The sequence below is a fragment of the Malaclemys terrapin genome, chromosome 10 (genome assembly GCF_027887155.1).
Source record: "Malaclemys terrapin pileata isolate rMalTer1 chromosome 10, rMalTer1.hap1, whole genome shotgun sequence".
Lineage (NCBI taxonomy): Eukaryota > Metazoa > Chordata > Testudines > Emydidae > Malaclemys > Malaclemys terrapin.
In genome coordinates this window covers 18,487,619-18,510,201 of record NC_071514.1, presented here as the reverse complement: position 1 = coordinate 18,510,201, position 22,583 = coordinate 18,487,619, and the positions used below count along the sequence as shown (strand labels likewise).

General features: G+C 40.3%; 1 protein-coding gene across 3 annotated transcripts in view; it reads right to left on the bottom strand.

Annotated features, from left to right (window-relative positions):
• HOMER2 (homer scaffold protein 2) overlaps window positions 1–22,583 on the bottom strand; it is a 113,471-nt gene that overhangs the window by 40,436 nt on the left and 50,452 nt on the right. For 2 of the 3 annotated variants that reach the window (XM_054041927.1, XM_054041929.1), the window contains one exon: window positions 3,205–3,336. The exons of the other annotated variant lie outside the window; for it this stretch is intronic. In XM_054041927.1, the coding sequence (XP_053897902.1) occupies window positions 3,205–3,336 (132 nt within the window). The remainder of the gene's footprint in view (window positions 1–3,204; window positions 3,337–22,583) is intronic. 3 annotated transcript variants of the gene reach the window in all.

Sequence of the window (22,583 nt, the reverse complement as noted above, 5' to 3'; positions counted from 1 at the left end):
GGTCAGCATTACTGACCAGAGCCGCCAGGGTCCCTATTCAACTGGGCATTCCGGTCAAAAACCCTAGACACTGACCCCAGTCATGTGACAGGTTTATTAAAAACTTTCGTAACTATGGCCTATTGTCAGGAGATTGGGGCCAAGAAATAAAAAACAGTTTCTTATCAGGTTTCAGAGTAGCAGCCGTGTTAGTCTGTATCCGCAAAAAGAACAGGGGTACTTGTGGCACCTTAGAGACTAACAGATTTATTAGAGCATAAGCTTTCGTGGACTACAGCCCACTTTCCTGTCACCCTTTTATGACAAGGTCCATGCAAAAAAGTGTACATGCACGGGAGGAGTATATCCACACGCTCCATAACTCTACTGTGTTCCACAAATCAGGTGTGGAATCTTACGCTCTCTTTATTAAAAAGTGATAGGCCTATACGATGCTGGATTGGATAAGTGTTGTTTGGTTTAGGTATCAAAACTACGTGTGTGTGTTAGAAGGTGCCCAGTAAGGATTTTGTTGCCTCAGAAGACTGAAGTGCACTCGCTAGCAAGGGAGTTACCTGTGTTTTAACATTTTATAGAATTCAGTGGTATACCCTTCCAGCCCAGGACTTCTCCCTGATTTTAATGAAAAAATCACTTGCGGCCTACTGGTGAGAGCATTGGACTAGGACTCAGGAGACTAGGTTTTATTCTCAGTTTGGCCACTGGCCCGCTGGGTGACCTTGGGTGAGTCACTTTTCCTCTGTGTCTCAGTTTCTCCATCTGAAAAGTGCTATGTAAGAGCTAGGTACTTTTATTATTTCTTCCTATGCTATTGGGCCATCAAGTACCTCCCTTTCACTCTGTCAGTCTGGGCATTTTACTATCTTGCAGTATGATTCCTCCCCAGTTTGTAGATCCTTTGGCAAACAGGGGAGCTGTCTTTTTTTTTTTTTATTATTGTTGTCAGTATTCTAATGCTATTTTCGCATTCTTAATCTCTTTGATTAAGTCTACATTATTAGACACATTGCTTCTGCAAAATTTGTTCCTCTAACTTTTTCCGGTTTTACCAATATCTTTTTTCCCCTATAACTACGGCATGCTATAGTATGTCCCCTCATTACTGCTTTAAAGGCTTCCCATCTAGTTCCCCGGGTATATCCCATGAGCTATTGTCCTTAATATAATCATCAATGTGGTTTTCCATTTCATACACAAAGTCTGTCTTTTAACAATATATTACTAAATATCCAGCTTTTATTAATCCTGAACTGGACTTTATTTTCATGAAGACAGGAACAGAGTCAGAGATATTCCATTCTAATATTAAGATTTCATGTAGGAAACCTTTTGATATTAAAATTAAATCTATTCTAGTATGTGGTTTTGGCAGTTTCAGAGAAAAAAAGCAAAATCTAAATCTCCATTGCGTCCTGTCCTTTATATACTAGTTCCAGCATTTGAGCTTCTTTAGATGGACCTTGTCTTGTTGGTAGTTTATCCCACATTGTGGTTAGACAGCTATTGAAGTCACCTGCCACTATTACCTTTGAATTCTGGACCATTACAATCACTCCAAAATTATTTCTGAAGAAAGGTATATTCCTCACTTGGTGCATAATTGTTACACGTTTGCCCTCTGCACACCCATCTGCCTTCTGAATAGGTTTTAATCCTTTTACATTCCCATTCTACTTAATACACACACCACTCTCTCATGGGAGCTGAAAAGATATTCCATGGTACACATTCCTTTTAAGATTGATTCTTCTGTTTTGAGATAAGTTTCCTGAAGCATTGCCACAGATATGTTCTCCTTTTTTTAAAGCAGGTAATATTTTTTCGTTTTACTGGATGGTTTAGTCTTGTAACATTCCAGGAGAACCAGATTGTTACCAGGACACATTTCTAGTCACCCCACGAGCAAAAACAATTTTGCATGAACATTTTTGCAAATGTGAAATATTTGCAAAAAATGCAATGGTGTGGAAAATGCATGAACTCAGTAAGACCAACTTAATAAAAACAAGTTCATGTAGAATTCAGTCACGCAACTGACTGAAAGTAAACACATCACATCCAACAGGCTTTTCCTTTCCCTACAACAGTCAGTCTTCTTTCAGATCCAAGAAGCAGCTTTTAAAATTTCAACACTAGTACCTCTCAAACCAAAACATGCAAGAAGACAGAGGGAGATTAATGGAGACTGTTTGGAATGCCCAAGGACATGATATTTGGTTAACCGATAGAACAGTGCCAATAAGGGCGGCGTGTTCATGCTTAAAACATCAACTATGAGTTAGATAAGTACCTTCTTTTATTTTGTGAACAAACATTCTGGTTGCTTGACTTGCGTTTGCAAAGTATTAATTGAATCACTGCGAGAGTGTATTGTTTACACTACTAGTTATTTATTACCAGAGTTGGCTGGATATTTTACAAGCCTTCATTGTAACCAAGCCCTGCTCTGCAGACAAGTGACATGGGGGAGCTAGAACTACAATCCTCAGCCCTCTGTTCCAAAATCACAGGCCTACACCAGCTGAGATAAAGGAGAACTTTCCTTTATAGTCACTTGTAAAGTCCCCTTAACATCAAAGGGACAGCCACTATGGGTCAAAGTCACTCATCAACACCCAAACCAGTCCACCGCTACACTACATTCAAGGCCATATATACTTCATAGGAAGACAATTTTGGATTCTAGATAAGCTTATTAGTTGGATGTCACTGCTAAAATGATAAAGACTTCACTGCAATATAAATGTAGAGTTAAACATGCATAGGCAGCCTAACTTTGGCATTTTTTGACATTTTAGTGCTTCACTTTGTATCCTTAATGTTCTTTTAATGTAGCTTTTGTATAAAATTAGCATGTAGTCTAGGAAAAGAGATGCCAAGAAACTGCTTAGACTGTATTTGAGAACATCTAAAAAACTAAGCTTCAAAATTTTATAGCCTTTTGTTTTTATAGAGGGCCACAAGTGATCAAATTAAAATGTATCCTTGTGTCAGTGAACTTTTGTAAACCTTCACTGAGGCTCTATAAGCAACCGCTGGATAGTTAAGAGTTTAACAACTTGTATGTAGAGAAGAAGAATTAATGAGCTGCCAAGAAATTCAGTTTGTGAGACTCCTACCAGATTGGTACCGATAATGCAGCAGTTCCTTAACTCACAAGAACCACCCCAACTGCTGTTTCAGAAATAAAAGGAGCCCCGTTACCTTTGTTAGCTGCTGTTCGGAGGAAAAACCCAAACCAAACACAGTGTTTGCTCTGCTGTCTGCCCACTGACCAAACTTCTGCGATGTTTTCGTAAAGGTCATATTAGGTGTGATTGTGCTGTTTATAATCACCTGTTTTAAAAAAGTTTAAAAAAATAATTAGATACAGAAGCAACATCTGAAATGCATATTCTAGCATCATTACTCAGAATGATTAGCAGGTTCCCAATCTAAATTTGGAGTTTGCGGTAGGCATGAAGCATTTTACCTACTTATGAAATATTTTAATACTTTGACTCACTTGATTCAGATGCTCAATAACTTTTTATTTAAAAAATGCCACTGTGGTCCCACAGCTTACTATTCCTGCACTATTTCATTGAAATTAGAATTCTGTCATAATCAAAGAGGAAGTAGATTACTTTAGCAAGGTGAAAATGAGTGAAAATGTTTTTCCCTCTGTAGATGGGAGAATCCACAAATCCACTACTATTAAATGAGAGCTCATAGAGCATCAGGAAAATGCTTCCTTTGAGGAGCTGAAATACTAATTGACTGCTGGCCTGGCAATGTTACAGGAAAAATCTTTGGACATAAAAATAATTCATACAAGGAAAAAATATAAAATTAGTCCCTGCAATTTCTATAGGAATGTTACAGATTCCAGACAGAGATGTCTTTTTTTCTATTCTCCTCTCTTGCTAACTTCATTTTGTTTGGATTTTTTCTGCAATCTTCCAATTTCGAGGAATTTCTTTTGACCCATGTCTTTTGCCATATTTTGTTTTGTTTTATGATCTTCTTTGTAAATGGGTATATTTGTAAATAAATGCATTTATTAGATGCTCCCATAAAACTTTCAGTAAGCATTATAATAAATAGCCAGTCAAAAATACTTCTACATACACTATTAACAGCTTCCAATACCTTGTGAGACAGCCAGGTGCATCCAAGGCCAAGAGTTCTGGGATGAAGGGCAGTGTCTTTGTTGGGACCTCACAGAAGCACTTGCATTTTTAGCATTTCATAGGCACTAGGAACTTAATTCTTCACTGCTTAGCACTTTGTGTAGCCATTTACCTACTTAGCACACGTATAAATGACCACATAAGGAGCTAGGCAGGGGAAAGTCAGGCACTAGGGCTGGGAAGGATGTACTTTGTAGGGATTGGTTTACACACACACACACACACACACACACACACACACACACAATTTTGATTGTCATTTTTCTCTCTCCTTTCCCACCTTGCTGTTTTTCTCCTCCCCACCATTTCTGAACTCCTCTCTCCCATTGTCTTTCTGTTTTCCCTCCTGTTCCCTGTCCTTCCTTGTTCCCTTCTTCTTAATGACTCCCTTGCTCTTTTTTCCTCCATCTGCAAGCATGCTCGCTGCCCCATCGGCTCTTCTCTCATTCCTCCTTTGTCCTGGCTGCCTCTGTCACCGCAGTGGAACCGCTCCTGCAGCATTTGATCCCCACTGCTGAAGCATCTGGGCAGAGTAGGCCACAGAACGCTAATCAGAAAAGCATTCTCCACAGGTAGGCAGAGCAAGGAACTGCCTTCTGATCAGTACTCAGCTCCCCACTAGGTCACTTCAGGCAGACATGGCAAGCTGATCCAGAGGTGCTGCGGAGTTAACTCCACAGAAGGGAGCCCCAAATGAGCAGCACAGCCATGCTTAATTGCGGGACTGTCCCAGGTGATCTGGGAGAGTTGTGAACTGTAGCATCAATACTGTAGATAATCATATCTTCAAAATGAGCAAGAGGCAGAATCTGGCTCTTGATTAGTACCTTACTCCACAAGTAGTACCACTGCAAGCAATGGGGCGTCTCATGAACTAAGGTACTATTGGACAAGAGAAAAGCTATCAGAATCAGCCCTCAAAGGGGGATCTGGTAAAGAATGTACTGGAGCTGGCATAAAATACCATCTTACTATACAGGTTTAGATATATATCAGTTCATTAGCACAGATCTTAATCATGTTGTTGCAAAAAGAAAATATAGTTATGTTTAAAGACTTTTCCCCCCTTGAAAATGTCTCTGTATACAATGGTCTATTAGTAGAAGAGGAGCTTTCTTTAGCAACATGTACCATTGTGTCCAATATGCAAATTATATGCTAATTAAGCTATATCTGCAGGACAGTTTAATTAACACGATCAGGAAGTATCCTGGCAACACCATCTACGATGTATTTCAAGCAGAATTTTTTTCCAAACTATAATTTACATTGAGCAAAAAGTGTTTTATGCAATTCACAATATGATTCCTCCTCCTCCCCTTCTTTCTTAAGTTTTATGACCTTGCCATTAGTGCTCCTATTTTTTTCTTGTAATCCATTCAACTTTACTCTTTCCCTCTTTCTATTTCCTCTTCTGAATATATACCATAATGCTTTGTGATATGCATAGATATAATTATTACCTTATTTCATGGCATGCGATTTGCGACAAAATTAATTTTAAAAAAGCCGTGCACAGCAACACAGATCCAAATAGCAACCAAACACAAATGTGCTTGACGATATTCTCCTGCGTTTTGACAAACAAACTAAAATAGACCAGGGGAAGGGGGATGCTACTCTTCTGAGGCTTTTTGTTTTGTTTTAAAAGAATCAGAATGGCAGAGGCAGTGGCTGATGTACATAGTATGTAACTGATCTTTCACACTACATGTTTTTGAATGGCTGACTCAGAGGTCCAAATATAAACAAGAGTATATCTGGACATCTCTCTCTATCACAGAAGTAGCAAAGGAAACAGAAGCTGCAATTCAAAAGAAAATCCAAGTGTAATGAGAGATATTCAAGCCTTTACATCTAAATGCAAAGAAGAGCAAAACCCTAAAGATTTTAGTTAAGTGATCTACATAACTAATTGTCAATGCAACAGGAATATGCCATCTTGATGAGATGATACTGAATAGGACCATCTGAAAGCCATGAAAACCACCATTTAGAAACTGCTTATGGGAAATACTTTTTTTTTTTTTTAAACATAAAACATTTATGCTAAGTGGTTAACCAACTGCAAATGAAATCAAGTTTTTTCAATTATAGAATTTACTTCAGAATTTAGAAATGCTCAACATTTCCAGGGCTTTCAAGTGATTAAAACTATTCTTTGAATCCGAATCTGCATCTTAAACTGGGCTCCCACCGGAAAATATTAATAAAATGGCAGCCACCACTTACAGACAATGGCCCCACTCACTGGACAGAAACTGAAAGAGCAATAAAATATTTCAAAAAGCTACTTTGAAAAGGTCCTTTGATAAATATTTATATTTCCTAGAACTATAAAGCTAGATGTATCGTGTATGATAATATGTAATAAGCTATAAAGGGACTAAGACAGGATGAGTTGCAGACAAGTAAAAACACCTGCTTGGGAAAGGAAGTGAAAAACATTAGGTGCTATCTGTTAAACATGGCAAAGGTTAGCTTTTTTGGCAGCCAAAACGCAAGGAAATGTTGCACAACGATCAGATATCTTCAAGAAACTGACAGGCCATCTATTTATAATAAGCTGCAATTAAGAAACTACTAGGGAGCTAGCTCTAACTGTTACACCCTAGTCTGCCAATCAATTACTTAACTAAGATTTCCTTTTGTGCACAAGTAAGAGAATAAAAGGTGTAAGAGACTAAACTAGCAGATGCGCTAAATTGGTTCAGAGAAGTTAGGGGGCCATTTTAACCATATCTACAATATTTTACTACCTGCCTGTTATACCTACCCATCAGGTAAATTGGACAAACCGGGGGAAGGATTCTGATAGAAAAACAATCAGGAAAAGTCTACTTTTGAAGAGATTGCTGTGTTAAAGCATCTAAGAATATTCAGCCTACAGGTTCACTCGATTATCTGAACATTCTTCCATCTGTTTTTTTTTTAAAGCAGAGATGCTATTACCTGTAATGAACTATCCAGTGTGCTATGGATATGAAGGGAGTATACTTAAAACACACACACACACACACACACACACACACACACACACACACACAGGAGAGGAAGCAGGCACAAGGCCTTATTATGTATTCACAAATAATCCTAACAGCTCCATCTCAGTGTCCCTGCACTACTAGCTTGCTTAGAGCAAGAATGGTTGTGTCCAAAATGTTCTGCCACTACATTAACTATACCACGCAACGCACAGCTGGGACCAACATTTTGTAGATTCGTTATTTATTTCTATTGGGAAAAACAGATTTAGAAGACCGTTAATTTTATTGGGTTTTGAAATAAAAGTGGGAACTGGAATTTGAAGGTTACATGCAGGAGGGAAATTGTGTTTACTTAAGATGTTGCTCACTAAGATAACCTCATGAGATAGCCAGCTTGTTTTTAATTTGGTTCACAAAGGAGCAGCAGTCATGTAATAGTGCTCCAACATTACTTGGTACCGTACAATACAATATATCATAGGACACAATTTCAAACAGCAGACAATCCTGAACTATCACTCTTTTTATTCTTTTTGTATTGAACGAGTTTGTAAAGAGAGTCAAAAATCTCTTAAATCCAGACGTTGCAGCTAACAGCTGCAGTATCATTTAGTTAAACAAAAAGCTAACAAGTAAAAAAACCCCACAACCCTGGAAAATCCTGTCATTTAATATTTAGAGATGAAAAATGTCTCTAATTTCTATGTTTCTGTAGCCTATAAATATTTGAAAACTGTAAACACTAAGAATAGAAAGGACAGACACACACAAGGTTATAAGAAAGAATAAAGGTGCACATTAAAAAGATAAATTTAGGATGAATATCATGAAAAATCTTTTTGACCGTTAGCTCCATTAGTCTGTGGAATAGTCTCCGAAGGGAAGTGATGGAAACGTTGTTGCTTGGGACTCAAAGCTAAATTATACACTAGATTAGCAAATTCACTTCAATAAAAAATTCTGCAATGGACAGAATAATCTGACAGGACTTTTCCATCTGTAACTTCCTGGATCTGTTGTTCTAGTTCTGTAATAAAAGATGACCCAGCAAATCCAACAGACACATGTAATAATTTTGGATTTGTGCTGCACTAATATAATACAAGCACTAGATGCAATTATGACTGTGCCAGAAACTTGAATAATCTTTCGACCTTTAATCCAGAATTGAAGGTTCAATGGTCATACAGCTCTTGGCAGAATAATCTAATCAAATATGATCAAGACCAGAGATAGCTAGTGAGTTTTCCTTAGAGACGGGGCAGAGGAGAAAGTAATGTAATAAGCACCTTAAAGAATAATAAACTCATTTATCACACAAAATAAGTTCTGTATGTGTAGTAAAAGAAAGAATCGCTCTTTACTGTCATTTATACTAAGTGTATCATAGAATCATAGACTATTAGGGTTGGAAGGGACCTCAAGAGGTCATCTAGTCCAACCGCCTGCTCAAAGCAGGACCAATCTCCAACTAAATCATCCCAGCCAGGGCTTTGTAAAGCCTGACCTTAAAAACCTCTAAGGAAGGAGATTCCACCGCCTCCCTAGGTAACCCATTCCAGTGCTTCACCACCCTCCTAGTGAAAAAGTTTTCCCTAATATCCAACCTAAACCTCCCCCACTGCAACTTGAGACCATTACTCCTTGTTCTGTCATCTGGTACCACTGAGAACCGTCTAGATCCATCCTCTTCGGAACCCCCTTTCAGGTAGTTGAAAGCAGCTATCAAATCCCCCCTCATTCTTCTCTTCTGCAGACTAAATAATCCCAGTTCCCTCAGCTTCTCCTCATAAGTCATGTGCTCCAGCCCCCTAATCATTTTTGTTGCCCTCCGCTGGACTCTCCAATTTTTCCACATCCTTCTTGTAGTGTGGGGCCCAAACTGGACACAGTACTCCAGATGAGGCCTCACCAATGCCGAATAGAGGGGAATGATCATGTCCCTCGATCTGCTGGCAATGCTCCTACTTATACAGCCCAAAATGCCGTTAGCCTTCTTGGCAACAAGGACACATTGTTGACTCATATCCAGCTTCTCATCTACTGTAACCCCTAGGTCCTTTTCTGCAGAACTGCTGCCTAGCTGCTCGGTCCCTAGTCTTTGCAGTGCATGGGATACTTCCATCCTAAGTGCAGGACTCTGCACTTGTCCTTGCTGAACATCAACAGATTACTGTTGGCCCAATCCTCTAATTTGTCTAGGTCTCTCTGTATCCTATCCCTACCCTCCAGCATATCTACCACTCCTCCCAGTTTAGTGTCATCTGCAAACTTGCTGAGGGTGCAGTCCATGCCATCCTCCAGATCATTAATGAAGATATTGAATAAAACCGGCACCAGGACTGGCCATTGGGTACTCTGCTTAATAATGGCTCCCAACTAGACATGGAGCCATTGATCACTACCCATTGAGCCCGATGATCTAGCCAGCTTTCTATCCGGTTTATAGTCCATTCATCCAGCCCATACTTCTTCAACTTTCCAGCAAGAATACTGTGGGAGACCATATCAAATGCTTTGCTAAAGTCAAGGAATAACAAGTCCACTGCTTTCCCCTCAGCCACAGACCCAGTTATCTCGTCATAGAAGGCAATTGGGTTAGTCAGACATGACTTGCCCTTGGTGAATCCATGCTGACTGTTCTTGATCACTTTCCTCTCCTCGAAATGCTTCAGAATTGATTCCTTGAGGACCTGCTCCATAATTTTTCCAGGGACTGAGGTGAGGCTGACTGGCCTGTAGTTCCTCGGATGCTCCTTCTTCCCTTTTTTAAAGATGGGCACTACATTAGCCTTTTTCCAGTAATCCAGAACCTCCCCCATCGCCATGAGTTTTCAAAGATAATGGCCAATGGCTCTGCAATCACATTCACCAACTCCTTTAACACCCTTGGATGCAGTGCATCCGGCCCCATGGACTTGTGCTTGTCCAGCTTTTCTAAATAGTCCTGAACCACTTCTTTCTCCACAGTGGGCTGGTCACCTCCTCCCCATACTGTGCTGCCCAGTGCAGTAGTCTGGGAGCTGACCTTCTTCATGAAGACAGAGGCAAAAAAAGCATTGATTACATTAGTTTTTTACACATCCTGTCACTATCAATAGTTATTGTATCGATAGTACATATAGTGTATCAATAGTTATTGTTCCTGAAATGTCTATATAAAACAATGTATATTAATTGCACCTCCTTCAGCAAAAGAGAAAACCCTAATGGATACCCTGTATAATAATAATAATTAAAAAAACATGATGCAACCCATCTCAGTGCAAGCTTAGTGCTACAATGCCCAGACAGCAAGTTCTTAAAGTCATATTTGACTCTAGATACTTTAACAGAAGGGCCTGAAAAAGGGAATGTTTGTTGGATAAAAGTTGACATAAATATGCTGGAAACTATGAAGACACATATACAACAGATGACATCCATGGAAAAGCCTTCATGCAGAGAGACTCAACCAAATAAGTAAACAGTATAGGCTCTACAAGAAAGCTTGAACATGTAGAAAAAGGGAGAGAAACTATGGGTGATGTCAGTCAAAATGCTTGTGAGATGCATAGAGACATTTTTTAAAGTTGTTGGACTTTGGCATCTAAGAAGTCTGAGGTTTGAGGTCTGTGTGATAGCACTGCATTGGGCAGAAAGTGGCTTTCTTGATTCATAGATGTATTACTCATGTACAACTTGCAGAACAGGTTTAAAAATGCCACCGTACTTCCCAAAAGCAAGGCTAAAGGAAAAAAATAAAGAGATATTTGTGAGTTGCTCATTACATTGTGTATTGTCACCATTTCACGAAGTCATGGATAGTGCAAGGGATTTAAAAACAGCACAAATGTCAGTCCGCTGAATATCAACACACTGGAGCTAAGGGATCTTTGGGATTTAGTTTTCTTTAGGTTGGCATGGTGCTGAACATATGCCCTGTGGCATCAGCCACTGCTTGCCAGATGAGCACTCCCCATCGCTCCTATCTAAACAAGGGAGGAGTAAAGATCCCAGAGGCGCAAGTCCCAAAGGAAGAGGAAAAAGAACCCAGCAGGACCTTGGCAGAGCAGTAGGCATACCTATCGGGTGGGGCAACACGCAAGCAGGACATATTCCAATATAATAATATTTCCTATACACAAGAACCTTTGCAAGAATATCTTCCAGGTCTGAATATCATCCAATTCACCTGCTCCAACCAAGGGCTTGTCTACATGTAGAAATTGAATGGAATAACTGCTGCAAAGTAGCTAGTCCTTTAGCCCGTATATTTGGAAGTTGATTAAGCTGAACTGGAAAAAGGCACTAAGAGTACCCACACAGAAGTTAACACAGAATACCTATTGCATTTTAAATTCATATCCTTAGTCTGGAATAACTTCCTCACATGGACTGTAGGCCTGGCTTGACATGAGTAATTGGACCGGGGGGGCTGGCGGGGGCTTATTTTTTGGGAGACAGGATTAGGCAGCTGAATGGATCAGCAAGCCAAAAATAGAATGTCTGTAAAAGATACGATAAGAGAAAACACCCAGGGAACAATTTACAATGGCTAAGATAACAATGGCTAAGATAAGCCTGGAACATAAGTTGAGGTAAAAAAGAGTAAGTTGTGCGTGGACAGAGCCTGCTGTACAGGTTCTTACAAAGAGACCAACCCAATCCAAAAATATGTGATGCAATGTATGGTAAATGAAATGTCATCTGTAAATGTATATAAAGGGAGAGGTCTGTTGTGTAACTTTGGATGTGTGGTACGCCCTGTTCCCACCCCCTATGCTTGAGCCTGACCAGCTCAGCGTAGCTTTCCTGTATGCCAAATAAAGGAACCGCAGTAATGAGACTGGAGTCAAACTGAGCTCCTGCAGAACCAAGTGGAAGAGGTCTCAGAGAAACCCTAACATGGACATGCCCTAAATAATGAAGCCACGGTAACTGACCATTAAGTACGTCATTAAGGTTACCTAAACAAGCCACTAATAATTTCTCAGTTACCCTCTCAAAGGTGTGAAGCTGAATGTGTGTGTCCCCCCTCCACTGAAATTTGATTTCCCCAGCCCTCTAGGCTGCAAATCTGCAATAAGGGTAAGTCTCAGGGCTTGTCTAGATGGTGGGGTAACGTACTCTACAGGGGTACGATTTCTAAAGCACACCGATGTGTTGCACATTAATTGGTCTGGGTATATGCTGATGATGCATTTTAACATAGTGCTATGCTAAAGTGCACTATGGAACCTTTAGTGTGCACCAGTAGGGTCTATGAGGACTAATTAATGCACATGTTACTGCACTTTAGAAATCACACCCCTGTAAAGCGCTTTACCTCACCAACTAGACAAGCACTCAGTCTGAAAACCAAATGAAAAAGGGAAAGAAATAGCCATTCCTTTGGATGCAGGTAGGTTCTGTGTCATCAAGGAAATGAGAACCAGAAGTACTTGCTATCCTGTATGTGAAGATTAGGCAGGAATTAATATGCAGGGAAATTCCCCCTCTCTCCTCAAACGTTCAGTAATTTCCTTCTGCATTTTCCCTGTCTGTCCTATATTTCTGCAGTTTGTATGACCCTTTTATAAAGATGTTACATCATATTTAACTTGTTTGGCAGCTTCAAGACCTACATAGACTGTCTTTTCCCTAGGAGTTTCACCAGTAAACCAGTAGGAGGAGGAATATGGTGCTAGGCTCTCCACACGAGAAGAAGGATCTTAGAAGGTATTCATGCACAAAAGAATTAAAGGGGAAATGTGGGGGAAGGAGTGCATCACTTGCCCATGGTATTGGCACAAAGTGTTCCAAAAATTCAAACTTCAAAGTGAGGAACATTGCCTATCTCAGCATGGCACCTAAGCCTAGAACTCGTTCAGTCTTTTCAAGTAAAAACCAGACATAGCAAATGAATCCATTTTGGCACATGCATATTGATTGCCACCAATAAGCAGCTTATCGACAGCTGTGCAATGCTGGATCATCTCCTTGCCAGTATTACAAAGCCAGTCATATTGAATATCTAGAGTATTCTTCCTTGTCTATGGTCCACTAAAATATATATTTAAAAAAAGCTTTGTTAATCAAGCCTGCTATAAAAAGAAACAAAGAACACAGGAGTAGAGCAAAGAAACACAATCTAATAGCAACTAAGGAGTCAGAAATTGAGACCAGTACTCTGGCTCAAGCAGTGAGCCTGTAATACAGGCGGATTAATTATAGTTGTTAGAATAGCTACCAGTGAATGTGATCACGTTTTCTTTTCACCCTTTCTGCAAAGTATTTGTGGGAGATGCTTCTAAAAATTGTGAGTGCTGCTACACCCTGAGAAATACAATCTGACACACCCATTCACTGGAAATTGAATGTAGCAGCTGTGTGCATGCATTAGTCTTGATTCATCTGCACAACCTGCCACATACCACTTGCTTTAATTTGGATGAGTTGAAGATAAGAATGTATTAGATAGAGATGGCTCATAATTCAAAGAAGAGCTTTGTAATTCTTCTCTCTTCATGTTCCTCTTTGCTCCTCTACATCACTTACACATGACTGAGGAGCTCAGAGCATCGGTGGGACAATACTTGAGACCAGACCTGATTTTATCAGCAGATAATTAGTTACAGGTGCTGAACAAAAGACCTGCATTTTAGCCCCATGTATCTGGCAAGGCTGGTTATTTCCGGGGACTTCTGTTGTACGTGCAACTAACCCAGCAGGTTTGGTATTTCAATACAGATTATTCTTCACATCCCTTTGCCCTATGGATCTACCTTGCATCCAACCAAAACAGTCAAGTTGAGTGATGGGGGGGAGGGGGGAGGGTGTTTTTAAACCCCGAGTTAAAACAAATCAAACAAAACCCACATACGATTTACATTTGGAAATGGCTCCTAACCCATTTTATGAATAGATGTAAAAGTACTAAAAAAAAAAAAAAAAAGACTAAGCAGTCTTCTGCTGAGAAAATAATTCTGTGATGAAGTCCTTACTGAGAAACATGTCTAAATGCAATGAAAAAATGTTCCTGGTTTATGTGAATTCTACTAGGTAATTTTGCAGCTACACCTACTCCAAATGTGTGCGTGGGGGGGGGAGGGGTTGTGCAATCTAAATCTCCAGTGTCTGCTTTGACATCTGACTAAACTTTTTTCCCTTGAAGGCACAGTGCACACATCCTGCCACCACACTATTCAAAAGCCTGAGTACTGTTTCATGTAGGAAGTCTACAGCCTGTCTTTCCAAGCACTTTTAATCATTGATATGAACTGTTACTTATAGATTTAATGTAATATTTTTATAAGGAATATAAACAAAGTTTTCTGTATTGTTTCAACTTGCTGGGAAGGGAGCCTTCTAATTTTTCCTTCCATACAAAGCAGATACTTGGGGCTAGATCTGTAAAGGGATTTAGGTGCCAAAATCCAAAATTTAGAACCTCAAAACCTTCACTCAGCTGCCACCAAATCCTGTAGGTGCCTACATTCCCACAAAGAAAGCCCCCAAAACACCTACATTTCTTCTGGTGGGCAGAGGCAAAGCCTAAACCTCAGTGAGATTCACAAACTAGGAGTTTCCCAGCCTAATGGATCAGGCCCTGCACAAAACACAGATGTATATTCTATAGCCCAGTGCTTAGATCAGTCATGCAGAATGTGGGCCACCCAGGTTCCAATCCTTACTTTGCCTGAGAGTAGCAGGGACTGCGAGGGAGTGTCCTAATCACTAGGCTATGGGTTATTTTGGGTGGGGGCTCTCTCAAGCTCTCCTGTTGAAGCTGTTCCACTTGTATAAAATAATAGACTATTCACTGGACTAGAATGAGATGTAGGAGAGTCACATTCAAGTCTGTGCTACTTCTTTGTCAAAAAGAGGCCTGATCTGGCTTATGTGCCTAACTCCAGGAGAGGGTTCGTGACTGTGAATCCCAGGTGGAGATAGGCACCTAAATCCCTTTGAAGGGCAGGGCTTAGGCCACACCCCTCTCCTCAGCATTTCCCACTGGCTAGCTCAGCACACAGTCTTTTGTGGATCCCATTCTTAGGCGCCTAACTGTTCCCGTGCACTGTATAGGGAGCCTGGGTGGCCAACTTGGGGCAGTGGATTCCACTAGTTGGCAGGGCACCTAGAGTTCAGCATTGCAACACTGAGCCCAACTTTCCTTTGTGGAGCTAACCCTTTAAGGATTTCCTGGTGACTGGAAAGGAGTACATGAAAACACTATAATTATACGTCACAAAAATAGTTCGCGGTTACATAACACCCACATTTTCTGTTCCTAATAAAAGCACATTGTCTTTTGTGTAGCCACCATATTACAGACAAACACTTGTATGAAGTCTTATAAAATCTCTAACATTTTCTACCCCCTGTAACTACATTACAGCAGCCTCAAGATGAAGGCCCCAGGTTGCTGTTCTAAACATTCCTATCTTGGGACAGACATGGTCAAGTATGTACTAGAGAGTCTCCAATCTGCACAGGCTCTCCCTACTTTATTGGTTGTTTATGGTCAAACTTTTCATACTGATCACATGGGCTGGAACTGGAGAGGGGAAGCAGGTATAATTAGGGGGCATGAGCTAATTTACTCATCCCTGTATAGTTAAGCCTGCTCCAGTGCAGCAACATATTCACATCTCCACTGCACATATAAAAAAGAAAAATTCTGGTTTGAACTCTTACATTTAATTATATTTTTAATTTATGTTACTAGTTCTTCCCCTTTCCCCACCCCCAAGCTCATGACACCCTTCTTCTCTCAGAGGAAGATTAACTGGAAGTCCGTTTGAAGTGATTCGGTGCCACTCTTTGAATCCACGATAGAGGGATCAATGCAACTTACTCTCTGCTGCCCAAAGATTGAACTTGTAACCACATTCTTCTAAAAAGACTCTCTGTGTTGCAAAAGTCGTACTGTTGGGTAGATAACTGATGTGTGATAGAGGAAGGAACATGGACAAGTTATTTACAGGCGATGAGAATGTCTCCTGGCCAATTTCCTTGGAAGCATCTGGTCTGGCCACAGTTAGATGGATGGCTCACTGGTCTGATCCAGCCTGGCAATTTCTACATCCACACCGCCAAAGGCGTATGCCTCTGTGTATACACATATACATCTATGGGATTGTGTAAAATAATGTGTGTGCTCCATGGAGGAAAATCATTTCTATTCTGCTTGTTTTTCCTCTTTTAAAAAATAATAGAGCAATAAAATTGGCCAGACTATTGCATCAAATTACGTTTGATGCACAAATTTTAAGGAGTGAATGTTATAATAGTTTATTTATAAATTGCATCTGCCACTGTTGACTTGATTAGAATGGCTGAAACATTAACTCTCAGACTGTTTGAGTGGTTGTGCGGGGATTTCCCAACAGTAGACACCTCCAGCAGTACAGCCGGGGAAAAAAGAGAAACTAAATGTAAATAGCTGTTCCATTGGACAAGCAACCCTTAGAGCTCTAAAAAGCATCACAGCTTACGTCAATTATTCTTTATTACTTTCAGTGGCTGTGTCAAGGCTCCTTCCCCACTCTGAACTTTAGGGTACAGATGTGGGGGCCTGCATGAAAACTTTCTAAGCTTAACTACCACCTTAGATCTGGTTCGCTGCCACCACTCCCAATGTGCTAATTCCCTTCCCTGGGTAGCCTTGAGAGACTCTTCACCAGTTCCCTGGTGAATACAGATCCAAACCCCTTGGATCTTAAAACAAGGAGAAATTAACCATCCCCCCTCCTTTCTCCCACCAACTCCTGGTGGATCAAGATCCAACCCCCTTGGATCTAAAAACAAGGGAAAAATCCATCAGGTTCTTAAAAAGAAGGCTTTTAATTAAAGAAAGAAAGGTAAAATCATCTCTGTAAAATCAGGATGGAAAATAACTTTACAGGGTAATCAAACTTAAAGAGCTCAGAGAAACCCCCTCTAGCCTTAGGTTCAAAGTTACAGCAAACAGAGGTAAACACTCTAGCAAAAAGTACTTTTACAAGTTGAGAAAACAAAGATAAAACTAACATGCCTTGCCTGGCTGTACTTACAAGTTTGAAATATAAGAGACTTGTTCAGAAAGATTTGGAGAGCATGGATTGATGTCTGATCCCTCTTAGTCCCAAGAGCGAACTCCCCCCAAAACAAAGAGCACAAACAAAAGCCTTCCCCTCACCAAGATTTGAAAGTATCTTGTCCCCTTATAGGTCCTTTGGGTCAGGTGTCAGCCAGGTTACCTGAGCTTCTTAACCCTTTACAGGTAAAAGGATTTTGGAGTCTCTGGCCAGGAGGGATTTTATAGTATTGTACACAGGAGGGCTGTTACCCTTCCCTTTATAGTTATGACAGGCTGAACAAAAAAAAAAAAAAAAAAGCATTAAAGCAAAAATGCCCTGTTTGAAGGGAGGAGGGCTTATGTAATAAAGCATTTTCTGATTCATCAAGGAAACCTCTGGGAATAAACTGCAAGGGATCTGGCTTTTATTCCTGTTAGAAAAGAAGGGTTGGATAGGAGCATACAGAATCCATACATGCAGGAGCAGCGCCAGGGTTTTTGCCGCCCTAGACGGCAGCGCTCCTCCTCAGAGCATTTGGTGGTGGGGGGTCCTTCCGCTCCGCATCTTCGGGGTGCTTCGGCGGTGGGTCCCGGAGCAAGTGAAGGACCCACCGCCGAAGCATCCCGAAGATGGGGAGTGGGAGTGGAAGGACCCCCACCGCTGAATTGCCGCCGGGGATGGCAAAATGCCGCCCCCCCAAATCCTGCTGCCCTAGACGACCACCTAGGGTCACGTAGTGGAAGCGCCGGCCCTGCATACATGATGACAAGTGTTCCCACAGTCAATGAATTCTGGTGAGCAGAAGCAAAGCACTTTAACCACTAGTGCTATATGACACTCATCTTCAACAGTTCACGCCCCTGCAAGCTTTGCTTTGAAATCTAACAAAGCCAAAAGCCCCAGCAGATTGTGCCTGGTTTCACGACCCCAGCAACAGCCTCTGAGCTGTTTGTGATTTTTCACCTGATGCCACATACCAGCTCATGCTCATCGGAGACCTGGGCAGGATTTTTTGAAAGATCCACTAACCTCCCTGAGCCGGGCCTGAGTTTAGGAGATAACAAAAATCAGAAATCAGGGCACTTTGCCTGGTTTCAGGTTTCATTATCATAACATCACACAGTTTGGAAAACCACCTGGTGCCAGTGGTCTTGGCACATTCCAATGCCCAGGGTAACACTTGAAGCTAGTGATCAAAATCTATAAGAGGTGATTATGAATTGTCATTAGTTTTTCCATAATTAAAGTATAGGTGTTTCCACCAATTAAAATGTGATCTCCAGCTTGAGCAAACAAACAATTTTCTTATTAATTGGAAAATGATACGGTTAAAATGTGTCTGTAGGGCACATGCTTTGTGACCAACATACTCCACAAACTGTATCTGAAAAGCGGTTTTGGCAGCATCAATCTGCTGGATGCAATTCTGGGTGCTCTTTTCACAAAGCCAGTGAGAAGCAGCTGGGCTGTCCACAGGAACACAGACACAAGCCGCACAGGATAATAATCAAATGTGGAGCTGGTCCAGCTCACTTTTACCACCATGCAGCTGCTGCCAACAATTTGTCACCTATGTCTGACTAGGTTTACGAGTTTGCTTTTGAAGAATTCATATCCTGCGAGTCAAAGGAAGGGATGTGGGATCTTGCACTTGGATTTTAATAATGTGAAAAGAGATTACAGTACAAATGATCAATCCATTCAAATAAAGCTCAACATGACGACATTTTATTCTGAAATACAACCCATCTTGCACAGATGTCGGAGCTCCTAGTTAATACATACATAGTCTCAAAGGACCCATCAAGTTTCCTGAAGCCAAATCAGGACACAACAGAGCCCACTTTGTTTCATTTCCCAGTTCTAACCAATTTTCTGTTCCCTTCACAGCCTCAGGTCTTGTCTATGCCAAAAATGTTCTTCAAAATTTTCCCTCCATTCCCCACACCTGTTCAGCTCAACCAGCATTTGCAATTCTGGGAGCCCTCGTGTAGACAGGCTGCTGCAACTATTTCAAGCGCTAATTGGTGGTATCAGCCAAGGACCTGTAATAGTTATGCTTAATTTTAACAGCTAGAGAGCACTCAAGCTATTTTAGGTTAGCGTACCATTTAATACTGTTGTACCACAAATACAGATAACCATAAGCTCCTACTAACCCAATGCAGAACTAGAATAATAGATTTTAAGGCCAGAAGGGATCAATACAATCATCTGATCTGACCTCCTGCATAACACAGGCTAAAGATTTTCACCCAGTGACTCCTGTGTCAAGTTTCTGGGTGAAATGTATAACTTTTAGCAAGACATCATATCTTGATGACCTTCTGTGATGGAGAAGCACCTTAAGACCTCATGTGATGGAAAATCGGGTACATCCCTGGAGAGGTTGTTCCAATGCTTAATTGCCCTCACTGCTGAAAATCAGTGCTTTATTTTCAGTTTCAATTTATCCAGTTTCAACTTCTAGCCACTGCCAACCTTGTTATGCCTTTGCATGCTAGATTACAGAGCCCCCTACTATCAGAAATCTTCTCCTGTTCAGGTACTCAGACTGATCTGGTCACCTCTTAACCTTCTCTTTGATAAAACCGCCTCTTAAACCTCTCACTTTTAAGGCAGGTTCTTAATAAGTTGCACATTCTTGTGACTCTTCTGAGCCCTTTCCAATTTTCAATATCCTTTTAAAACAAGTGTGCACCACAGAACTACTGGTATTTGTCAGTGTCTTCCAGTGACCTCAAGAAGTGCATATTAGAACCAGTCTTCTGTAGATTTCATTCATTGTAACTTATTCCGCTATTCCAATGTAATTAGAAAATAAGGCTAAAAAACAGAAAGGTCCATTTTTGGATGGTGGTAACAGACTCTGCCTCCGATGTAGGACAAATACTCCTCTTAGCTCAATTTGTTCATCATGCAAAATGAAGGAGAACTTCATAACACAACCAGCAGCTGCCTCTCAGACTGAAGCCCAATCCATTTTCATTATTTACAAAGGAAAAAAAGATTGCAAGAAGCAACTCCAGATTTTCCAGACAACTTTTACAAGTACATTATTTAAACTGCCACTGCTACTAGGACACAGATCTTTATATTCAAGCATTTTTCTTTAACCTATGCTGTGACGTCTCAAGCTACGACAGTCTAAGTTACAGCTGTCTCAAAGAACAAAACTGCTTGTTCTGATGAGTCTGAGTAAGGACTGATTACAATGATAAGAAAAAGTGTGGGCTTCCAGTAGCTTAACATATCAGTTTCTAAACCCAAACAGTATTTACAGTGCATGCATCACTACATACCTAAGAAAAACTCAGCTAATATGCATGCATTCAATGGCTGATTCTCCAATATAAAAACAAAACGCTAATAATAATAGACAGAGGGATGCATGATACACATTGGAGGACAGAACTGAGCTCTACAATTACACTTTATATAGAGTCTTTAAAGTTCCAACCATGCTGTGTTAACCCCTATGCTAATCTTTTCCTTAGTTAGTAATTCATTTTGAAAACATATTAGAAGCATAAAGCAGACAAAGCCCTGTGTCGATAACCAGGTCAAAGTTAGCAGTTTTGCTGTTTCATGGGTAAAGAGAATAAGGTGATCAAATATGTTCAACTTCCTAAACTGCAGCACCCCAGCTACTCAAGCCCTGGGAATTTCTGCTCAAGAGAATTGTGCTGAGGTTTCTCCATTGTGAACAAATCTGCACAGGAGTCTAGGAAAACCAGTCAACCTTCATTTGAACTTAGGTGTCCAGAGGAAAAAGCTATTGACCTTACCACTGAGCCATATCTTGATTCACCTTACAGTTAACCTTCAAAGAGGTTTATGCAATATAAAGAAGGCCTGAAGTGTTTTCTTCCTGCTGAATTTTTATTTCTGCTGAATTTTTTATGTTAAAAATGTAAGTGGTGGCAAGTTAATTCTTCCTTTTTTCTTTTTCTTTTTTTTTGCTGGAGGTCTTTCTTGGAGGACTCAAAGGTGGACTGGAATCTCTCTCAAGCTCAGCTCCTACCCAAAGAGGTGGGAAGAGTGTTGAAGAGAACATTCTCACCCACCAAACTATTTATTCAGGCATTTGAGTTGTTGGACCAAAAAAAAAGTTTTTAAAAAGTCTGAATAATTTTCTGTTCGTTTGATCAGGTTTCACTGGCACAACTTCTCTGGATGTCACAAACCTACTGGTTCTACTGTCACTAATGGATCTTCAGGGCAGTGACCATGTCATCCTCCACAATTGCAGAGTGCACTGACCAGCACTCCAGTGCTACTATAATATAAACAGCCAACAACAACAAATAAATAATGACCGCAAATAAAATCCGTCAAGAAAAACCCTGAATTTCTAAAGAAAAAAACCAAGGAAACAGAACCCTCTCCATGCACGTGCCCCCTCCCCATCTCTTTCTGAATATTTTTCTAGGCCTTCTTTATACATTATAAAAACAAGCAAAAAAAGGCAAAGCACCACATTTTTCAGATCACTTTTAAAGACTCCTGAGCTGCTTTCTCCTCCTCCTCCTCTGCATTTCATGACTATAAAATATCTGATGGTCATTTAATTGTAATGCTAACAGAACAGGAAATTTAGGGCTGGCAAAGGTGAATCTCCGATTACAAGCATATATATTTTGTTTTTAGTAGATGACATGACCGAAAACGTAGACAAAATGTGCAGTCACTGTACAACATATAATTGCAGCTAACACACATTTCCCTTAAGGTCCATAAGTCAGCAGGAGCAAAAGCAGGGGTGGGAAGCCATTTGCCTCCCGGCAATCTGTTCACAATGGAGTTAAATGCTGTGAAATCTATAAAGGGCATGGAAAAGTAGGACTTTATGCATGTCAGTACTGTCATAGTCACAACATCAGGGAGTAGCAGGGGAGGAATCCATTAGCGATTCCCACAGATATGTTCAGCCATACTATATATATCCCCAGCTAATTAATCTGTTAAATCAGGAGATCACTACATGCTCACTTGGAATATGCTCACAAGAAATAGAAATAACTGCAACCAAATCATACATTATATTTGCTACAAATCAGATCCATCAATTCTCAGATGTAAAGTTAATTGCTATGATGACTATGAAAGCATCTAGCAAAGTATTTTCATAGCATGCGGTATGAAGTCTTTATTTGGTGCCAAAAAAATGTAGCAGTATGGAATTGCTTCTCAATGTCACTCAATATTTTTCTTAAAAAGATTCAATACTGTTCTAATAACGGAAATTAGGCCAAAGAAAAAGATATATAAGCCAAAACAAAATCATGTTTCTCTCAGACCCTCTGACAGCACTAACTGCAAATTCCTCAAATCTGAACGCACACCTTTTGGCAGAACATCCCAAAATGTTTAAAAAAAAAAAAAAAAAAAAAAAAAGTCTC